Genomic DNA, 10000 nt, shown 5'->3' on the forward strand with positions numbered 1-10000 from the left:
TGTGAAACTTTCCTGCCATCAATAGATTCAGTTCCAAATCATAGGCGAAACAGTCTTGGATTGATTGCAATTGAGAGTAACGATATATTAATTTAAGCTGTGACGCTTCTATCTTCGTTTTGACCGCTCTTCACAAGGAAGATTCACACGATGTAATAATCGGTATTAATTCGTATATTGCAGTTAATAATTAACAGAGTAATACGTGACTTGCTTTATCTACAGCGCGTGAAATGCGTCTAAAATCGACCAAACCGGAAAAAAATCACTTCCTTGCAAAGTTGACGGATTGAAGATCGATCGCAAGCTACAAGAATACAGCTGCAACTGGGTATTCTAGAATCACTTCCCGCTGTTCAAAATTAGTATTTGTTTGATCAATTTAGTTGTCGTCTGCGCAAACAATCATTACGTAATTTGATGACCACGTCTTTTTTCGGTGAATTTTGCATTACAAAAGACACCTTTCGACCAAAGGAATGTGGATACCTAACAAAAGCAATAATTTAATTTTTGTAATTCAGATGAAATGAAAACAAGCACTTTAGGATTTGTCCCGTTGTTTCGTCACGTCGCTGTGTCATAGTCTGGATTCCGGACTCATTATCACGGCTTCACAACTAAAGGCGCGTTTACACGACAGAGGAAAAATGGCACGGGCCCGATAAAAACTGGAACGGTTCCAACAGTTTTTACAAAGAAACAGTGAACTTTTATAGGCGCCTATGGACCCGTCGCGGAACGGATAAAAGTTCACTGTTTCTTTGTAAAAACTGTTGGAACCGTTCCAGTTTTTATCGGGCCCGTGCCATTTTTTCTCTGTCGTGTAAACGCCCCTACAGTGAACTTTTATCCGCCCGCTACGGGACCATAGGCGCCTATGGTCCCATAGCGGAACGGATAAAAGTTCACTGTTTCTTTACAAAGATGATTGGAACCGTCCCACTTTTTATCGGACCCGTGCCATTTTTCCTCTGTCGTGTAAACGCGCCTTTAAAATTTAAACGCGATCACGTAGTACAGTAGTCGATATCAAGAGTTAGACCAAAACCATGAGTGCTTTCCATCTTACAAGGCTGACCGCTCAGAGACCAACGAAACCAACCGTCCGATAATGGATGAAGACCGACTTCCGACTGCATTGATTATTGGGAAATATCGCTTCAAGAGTCAAACTGCGAAGAGAAAACAAAAGGCAGGAAAACCTTTGGTGATATTTCTGTTTGTAAAAAAATAAATATAAAGATCTTTCGACACGTCACATCTGTGTATATTAAGGAGAGTGCTTGGTTATGCAGTTCGAACTCTTCATCTCAGATGTAGATGTCGATCTTTGATGTAGTCGTGACTCGGAACTGGACTAACTGGCCTGGAAACATGATCGGGTGGATGCTTTTACATTATAATTTCAGTCCGACCGGTCCAACCGATCAAAGTGGACCACCGTCAGACGCCGGGACGGTCCGAAAACTTCCGGACGGACCAAACCGAAACTTACTTTTTCCATTTGACTTCTGATCGGAATTTCCGAAAAATTTGGCTTAAGAAAGCAACCCCAGTCCATGGGTACGAATTTGTGTATGGCCAATATGGCCGTCGCGCTAATGAACAGCTTAAACAGCCGATTTAATTGAATCCACTCTCTACCTTGAATTAACGATTATCGTAAATTCGTAATTTGCTCTGAATTTACTATTATCGTTAATTTTGAAGATGGATTGGCCGATGAACGCAAGTGTGTGGATGTAGGACTGGAACATGGGAATGTTGATTAACCGGTCACCTAACCACTTGACCACCACACCGCTAACTCAGTGCTCAGGGACAGCATTTAAAACACTATTTGATAATACTTAATTATATATTCACTCGGCAACAAACAGTATTAAAACACTGCAAAATACCGGATTCCAAACTTCACGATAAAGCTAAACATTTTAAAATCAAAGCTTAGCCCTAATAATTCTTCAGCAGCGATATTCTATGAAAGACTTGAATAAATGTTTTTTTTTTTTTTGACCCGTGCGGTGTAGTGATCTTCAAGTGGTGAAGCGGAAAGAAGCGATTCATTTAGAACAGATTGAAGCTCCGGGTTCAAATCCAATTCACGGATATGACTTTTTACTTCCTTATTTTCCCTGCTACCACATGTCCTGTGACACAGTGTCCTTAATGGAAGATAGTCAAAAGACGAGTTCACGCTCTTGATTGCATTATGGGTAATCAGGGCAAAATGGCGGGAAATTCAAAGCTTTGTATGGAAATTCAAAGCAAAATATTCTGGACATCACTCTACTTTATAGACTTTCGCCTTCATAAACCAAACAAATAAGTTCATATTCAGAACTGAGATGAACTAGACTTGGTATCCGTTCTTCGGAATTCCTAAATATTGCTTTTTTTGTCTCCATACATTCTCTGTAATTTTGTGCACTTGGAATTACAGGAAATGTATGGCAGAAACTCTTTTTAATAAAATAATATCTACAATAGCCATTCTCTCGAAATTTATTCTATAGCACCTTTGAGCGCATATCTTCTCTTTTGGAAAATAAAAAACCCAAAATTGCATGTCATGAATACTTTTTATCATTTTGAACTTCCTTACAAACCTTTGAATTTCTCTCCATCTTGCCCTGATTACCCATGATGCACTCAAGAGCGTGAACTCGTCTATTACGAACGATAATCGTTAATTTAGGGTGCGTTCGATTCCGGAATAAGAATACGCGGATTGATGATTTAAAACGGTATGTTTGGCGTTTTAAAGCAACAAGGATAATAAAGATATGTTTAAAATAGCATTTTAGCAGGTGTTTAACAATTTTTATGTGAATCTCCGTAAAAACGAAGGGTTTCTAACTTCTATTCCATGTATTCCTATTCCGGAATACGATCAATTGGAACGCACCCTTAAAGAAGAGAACATGTTTGCAAGGCGCGCGAAGAGTCTGGGGATAGAAAAATATCCCATGATCCTTTTGTCTGTCCTTTTCAAAATGGCGGAAAATTTCTTTTTGTACGTGTGACAGCATGTATACACGTAGCTGGCAAAAGCATGCAGAAGATGAAGAGAGAAAAAATATGACAAAAAGCACAAGTCAAGAAATATACAGAAACGAGGCTGAATAATGAGTCTTCGAGATCGTGCCCTCGATCACCCAAAACTCACAGGAAAAGTAAAGCGACGGCATGAAAGTGAACTTACCCGAGCTATTTCAAATACAGAGGAAAGCTTCGAAGTTAAACGAAAGAAGGCAAAAATTTATTCTTCAGTAGCATCAGATAACTTGAAAGCGAAGCAGAATAGGAAGTCGCCGACTCAAGCGTTTGAAGTCTTTAACAAGACAAAGGGCAAGGATAAATCCGAATTCAGGAAGCAAAACTTCTCAAACAGTCCAGATATAATGAATCACATGTACTGTAGCAATGGTTTATTATCGTCGAGCGGTGAAAAAAGGAGGAAACAAAAAAGAAAAAAAGAGAAAAGGAAGAGGAATTGGGAATCTAGTATTGGAACAGATGCAGAGGAAATGTCAAACGTGCAATTCCGTAATGATAAACTGGAAGAAATTGAGCAAACAAATGTATTTCATGAAACTGCAAAACATCTGCAATGTCAGGTGAACACAGCCTGTTCCCTGAATACAGATGGAAGTCTTAAAGAGTATGTCTTCCACGAGAGAAAACGGAGTCATGAGTCCAATTCCCAAGAACACAGCCCTTCAGATAACTGTGCATATTCCACAATGTCTTTTTTGTCAGGTGATGAAAGGAGGAGGAAACACAAAAGAAAAAAGAAAAAGGAGAAAAGGAAGAAGAATGGAGCATTTAGTACTGGAACTGAGGTAGAAGAAAGGAAGGAGAAGCCTACATGTACATGTAAGTCCAAATCTGTGGATAATCATGCTTTGTGTAGTATTCCAGATTGGACACTGTCCTCTGCCAATAATTCTTTGCCGCCAAGTGGTGAAAAAATGAGGCCACACAAAAAGGAAGATAAGAAACAGAGAAAAAAGGAGAAAGTTGAAACCAATGCTGAAGTCAATGCAACCCTCCATTACAGTGAAGAACAGCTCAAAGAAGCTATTCGGAAAGCAAATTTAATTCATGAAACTTGGAACATTTCAGATGAACGCCTCGCTGAATTAAAAGCAAAAGGTGAGCAGATAAAACAGTCAATCTATAATAACATACATGTACACCTAGTTGAATGGTTTTTGCAAGGCCAGTGAAGGACTGACAATACAATGTAAATGCCTGGGCAACATGAAGGAATGCCAACGGAAGGAGGGAGAAGGTTGATTGTGGGTTTCTCAAACCTTGGATGGGGCTAACCCTTGTTAGTCCTTCCCTTCCCCTAACCCTAACCCTAACCTGAAACCACCCCCTCCCCCCCTGAAATGGTGCCCAGTGTCAAGTAAAATTGTTTGTTATTATCTAGACAGAGTAAAATCTACTGCTTACAGTAAGTGTCTATTTCAGTAGGGAAAAGGCTAAGAAAAGTGACAAGTTAGAGAACTTGTAATTTAAGTCAACCAATGTTGACATGTAGCACTAGCATGCTTCAATCATTTTACTGAGACAGATCTACCGTACATATACATCCAAAGATGAGGAGGACATTGTAAGAAGATAAACTATCAGAGACCCAAGTCAATCAAGGGGTGAACCTGGGTCTTCTAGATGTAAATACATGTATACAACACTGGACAACAAGGAGAACCAGAAGTCTCTTAAATTGTCAAAAGAGAAGGAAGAATACAAAGATAGCATAATTTTTCAAGTGAACTAAGTCCTGGTCAGTCAATGGGTTAAACCTATGACCTTTGGATTGTGTTTCATTTGTGAAGTAAGTTTTTTGGGCCAACTTGAAGGTTGGATTTGGCCTGTCCTGGTTAGCTTGAAAGCTCTGTTATTGGCTCATGGTGCCACAGTTTGTCCAACCCTTGAGGCCTAATGAACATCATGAGTAATGTATGTACATTGTACATTGTAGCAATACTGACACACAGAGAAATTACCAAACGAATTACATGTACCAGGCTAAAATGACATTTACATGTAGCTGATGTTATCAATTCCAGCAAACAGTAAAGGGTACAGCTGTACATAGTACTTACATGTTCATAACACCAAATTTTCCTTCTTTTCTTTTCCAATTTTTTCATAGGAATCAAGATAAGGAAAGGCGTGTGGTCTCATAAGGAATTGAATCTGCTGAGATCAAATGTCACTACATTTCTTGAGGTTAGTAACTTTGTTTTAACCAAAACCAAACCATGTCTTTAGATCAGAGCACATTGATACTAAGGATCAAAGGACTATGGATTCACGGTGTGGGGTGATAGAATAAAAAAACAATCCTTATACTTCAGCTGCAGGTCCTTCAAAATAAGTCACTCGAGGTTGTGCTGGGCTTACCACCAAGAAGGTTACAACTGAGCCACTGTCTTGTAAATGTGTAATTGTCTGGACCTGAAAATTCTCAGAGAGATGACACTTCCATTTTTGTGTCATGATGCTGAAATATCTGATAGGAGGAATGGATTTTAAATTCGACATCATGCACACTAGTAATGTTCATTCCTATCAAATTCATAGACTTCATGATTTGCATCTTCCTGGAGTGCTCACCTAGTGAAGAAAACAAACCTTAGTTTATTTTTGAAGCATCTAGCGACTGAAACAATCTGATCAAGGGCATTAAAAACACCAAAACATTGAACATTACCTTTTAAGGCCAAAGTCAGTAATCTTACAAGATCTAACCAATTTTTGAACACAGTAGATGTCTATTCTAGTTCCTTTTCTTATTTTTTTATCTTATTTTTCTTTTATTTAGGGTATTTAAATTAATTAGTTATTTATTTTGTAATCTATTGTTTGCAGCGCACCATTGAAAACCGCACCAATTGGCGTGTGGGCTCCCTGGATAAATGTTTTGATAATTATGGACATAAATATTATTACTATTATTATTACTATTGTTATTATTATCATCATCATCATCATTATTATTATTATTATTATTATTATTATTATTATTATTATTATTATTATTATTATTAAGTACTGCTTGCCTTAGGATACATTCAGATTCATTATGTCAACCTTGCTAACTCAGGTGTTGCTTGGAATGAACTTTTTTACAGTACCACTCAAAATTAAGCTACAACGTACATGTGCCAACCTTGCAAGAAGATGCAATTTGCAAGCAAGCATTAAATGGGGAGGGGAAGGGGAGGGGAGAGCATGCAAAACAATGGTGGAAAACAGGACTAAGGACTGGTGACTGAGGGACACTTTTTCATGTACTCATTTCTTCTTTTCCTTTTAGAGTTTGCTACTCAGGTCATTTTCAGCTACACTGAGCACTCAACTGTGCAGTTTCACCTTCCAGAAGTGAAATGACTTGACTAAAAACAAAGTGACAAAATTAATTAATTTATAGAAAAACTAGTTTTACTTGTAATGAAACATTCATGCCTTTTTTGTGGTGCAAGGTCTCTTAGTTAATTGTTGTCCCGTTTTATCCTGCCTAGAGATATAAAATTTCCACCGCTGATGAACTTCTTGGTGAGGCACGTATGACAAAGAAAGACCGCAAGTACTGGAAACATTTTAAGCGAAAGACTGGTTTTTTCTTTCATATTGGTGAGTCTAATTTAATTATTTTGATATAAAAAAAAATAGACACTGTCTTTACTGCCAACCTCTGCACCACCACACCTGCATATGAGGTCCTGAGCATAAAGTAAAGCATAAGTCAATTATTTTTGCCACATTCCATAACTTTATAAGCAAAGGTTTTGTAAGACATAAACGAGTAAAAATTAGGGATAGGAAAGAACGATGTTTTGGTGACATTGTGACACCATTTTCAAGTTCAAATGCATTAAGATGAAGTGTCAGAAAATTCACTCAAGATTAACATACATGTACTTCTTAATTAAAATATGCAATGTCATGCAAAAACATGTACTTTTGCTTGAATTGAGTCTGACTGGACATTGAGAGATGGTGTTAATTTTCCAATTAGAAGCATTTCGTGCACTAAACAATCTAACTTACTCGTGCACTTCTTGAGAATGGAAAAATGTGTTTACTTTTAAAAGGTCTTTCGGGACAATACAGTGTTCATTAATGAAGTGTTTGCCAATGGAAGAGGACTGTTTTAGTGTGTTCAGCTGTACGTTGGTGCAAGTGCCTGAGAGTGGAAATGGTGTCACAAAGTCTCTGAAACGTCTTTCTTTCCTATGGCTTATCCCATAACTTGAACTGGAAAAAATAAGGACCATTAACTTCAAGCTTACTTGAGAAAAAAATCCCATTCATTCAGTTGGCAAAGATTAATAAATTATCATGTTGAATTTTTATAGGGAGAGGGATACAGAGACCACTGGGGTTGATTTACAGATGTGCAATGAGGATTTATGATGAATCCAATTATATTGGAATGTAAATATGAGTACTGCTAATGTCAAACTTTGAATTTTTGTCCAGTTGATACAAATTTCTGGAGGCTATAATGATTTTGTGTGTTTCTGTTTTTATACCAGGTACTTATTTTCTACTTTTCTTCAGATATACAGAAAAAGAGGAAAAGGAATTAAAAAGGTATTGATTTACCGGTACATGTAGTTCTACTGTAGAAACCATTCATTTTTTCATGGCATGGAGCGATCTTGTGATAATGAGGTGACCCTGAAAAATTCACGGTGGCTTTGCACTGGGATGGATCTTGCCACTGAAGACCCCCAGCCACCCCTCCCCCAGACATAATTTCCTAAACTTGATTACATGCTACAACAGCCCACACTGCCAGGGCTAATTTGGGTAGAAAATCTATCCCCTGAACCATAAATACATGTACCACTGCAGCCCCATTGACTGTATTCTTTTGAAAGAATAGTGCGGAGAGGAGGGTACATGTAGATGATGTGAATGTGACATACTGCAGAGATTTTCCTGCTGCTGTTTTTATGTTGACTGAGCCATCAATTGACCTTGTCTCATGTTACTACTGTCATACAATGTCATTTATTATTCCACCATTATGCCATTTTACCATATTTGGTCAAGAGAATTCACAAAATATGAGAAGGTAATACATTGTTAGTAATTTCCCGATTTGACCGGTTTAGAATGTGTAGAGCAAAATATGCGGATGGAACAGGAGTTTTTCAATAAAAGAAATTGTTTTCAACATGATGCAAAGCCTGAGAATTTACAAGTACAGTTGTACATGTAGCTTAATTATTGTCATTGCCTGTCACTTGTCATTTTGAATATCCAATCAAAGAAAGGGCATTGGCTGGCCTTTTGTGCATTTTACAAATGTACATCGTTTGCACAGATGATGCATGTTTTTTTTACCAATGAAATAAAATTGAAGCAAAATAACATGCTTTTTGTAGTGGACTAATAAATCTCTTATTCGATGGTTTAACATACATGTAGAATACTTGTGGACATTTTGCTCATTGCTCGTATCGGAAAAATACCTGTACTATGCAACTCGCAAAATATCTGCAGGTATTATATGTGACCTCTCACATATAACGAGTACATGTAGTCGTTCTGAGACGCTTGAAGCCGTGAGGTAGCTGTGAAGTATCCGTGAGAACGGAAAGGGAAGTCAATCTCACTAGTTAAGGAGTCATTCTCAAGTAATTGTGACTCGTGAGAACGGAATTGGAAGTCGTTCACTTTCCTCAAGCAGCGTTCGAAAATAACTAGTACCTGTGAGAGCGGCTCTGGTTATTCACGGGAGAAAGCAAAAATAATGCTCGCCATTTGAACGAGTTTTGAGTTTTCGTATGCAACCATTGTTTGTCATTCGAACAAGTCGAGCCTTGCACTTTCGCGGGCCACTGCGTTAAACTTTGTAAAACTGAAGTCTTTAACAACACTTTTAGCAGTAATGGGAAGGTTAACGCTGTAAGGGCAGAAAAAGAAGCTGCTGGAAATAATAATAATAATTATAAATACACAGGTGATTATACAAAATCGCGCGCTCTCATTAGCTCGCTATCTCGGATTATCAGCCGATAATCACCTCGACAGACAAAATGGCTGCCAGTAGTCGTTTTGCCACTGTAAGTGAAGATGATTTCGCGATGAAATGTTTTTTTTTCTCTTTTTTGAAATAATGACCTGTGTATTTATACTAAAATTAAAACACCACGCAGCAAGCAAGCGAAAAGGCAACTCAAGCCAAAGCACATGGCAATGCCCCTGCAAACCTCCCTGGAACCCCCCCCCAAGTATCCCAGGCAACACCGCTGCATTGGCTTGGTTTTAACTTTGCCTAAATTATATTTAGCCTCATCAATTATTCGCCTCAGGCTCAGTGATTATCGGTGAATATTCACCTCGACGATATTCACCGATAATCACTTCGCCTTTGGTGAATAATTGTTAATTATTCTCGCGAGTGTGCGTAAGCTTAAAAGTAATGCAACTATTTGTGACACGTTGATCAGAACCGTTGTTGTTGTCTTTATTCTTTCGATGACAAACCATCAAATAAGATGTATGACATTGTATTTCACATTCAGGCTGCATGCAGTCCACGGTAGAGACTGGTGCACAGTTGGACCGCTAATGGGAAGGAGTCGATTATCTGTGTGCCGCAAATTTCTCAAGTTAATAGACCAGGAGGGTATGTATGTATGTCAGTTTTGGAACAACAGACGACTAAAGGGGCTTAAGTTCCCAAAGAAACTCTGGTGCTGCATTGGAGGGGAGTGAAGCTTGAAAATGTGCTTTTGTTAATGGAACTGTGTCAGGAAAAAATTCAGCCAAATTCAGCGTCTGGGAAATGGCAACCAAATCAAACGAAACATAAAAATAACTACTGAAAACATTGTAGCAAGGTTTGAATAAAACATTGAAGAAGATTAAAATGGATTGCAGTTGGGGATTTTGAAATCTCTTGTTTCTTCTTACTTAAATTGTGTGTGCTCAACAAGCATTTTTTTTTTGTTCATGGGGC

General features: G+C 38.1%; 2 protein-coding genes across 2 annotated transcripts in view; one reads left to right on the plus strand and one right to left on the minus strand.

Moving 5' to 3' along the window:
• Window positions 1-410, minus strand: part of LOC137990949 (cytotardin-like) — a 7581-nt gene extending 7171 nt beyond the window's left edge. The window contains exon 1 of the mRNA XM_068836071.1: window positions 1-410. This exon is cut by the window's left edge and continues 47 nt beyond it. Within this exon, the coding sequence (XP_068692172.1) occupies window positions 1-19 (19 nt within the window). The 5' untranslated portion in view covers window positions 20-410.
• A 2588-nt stretch (window positions 411-2998) lies between these two features.
• LOC137993546 (transcription termination factor 1-like) overlaps window positions 2999-10000 on the plus strand; it is a 15813-nt gene continuing 8811 nt past the window's right edge. Inside the window, exons 1-6 of the mRNA XM_068839469.1 lie at window positions 2999-4161; window positions 5174-5250; window positions 6546-6657; window positions 7383-7461; window positions 7588-7620; window positions 9564-9667. Of these exons, the coding sequence (XP_068695570.1) occupies window positions 3132-4161; window positions 5174-5250; window positions 6546-6657; window positions 7383-7461; window positions 7588-7620; window positions 9564-9667 (1435 nt within the window). The 5' untranslated portion in view covers window positions 2999-3131. The remainder of the gene's footprint in view (window positions 4162-5173; window positions 5251-6545; window positions 6658-7382; window positions 7462-7587; window positions 7621-9563; window positions 9668-10000) is intronic.

The sequence above is a fragment of the Montipora foliosa genome, chromosome 2 (genome assembly GCF_036669935.1).
Source record: "Montipora foliosa isolate CH-2021 chromosome 2, ASM3666993v2, whole genome shotgun sequence".
Classification (NCBI taxonomy): Eukaryota; Metazoa; Cnidaria; class Anthozoa; order Scleractinia; family Acroporidae; genus Montipora; species Montipora foliosa.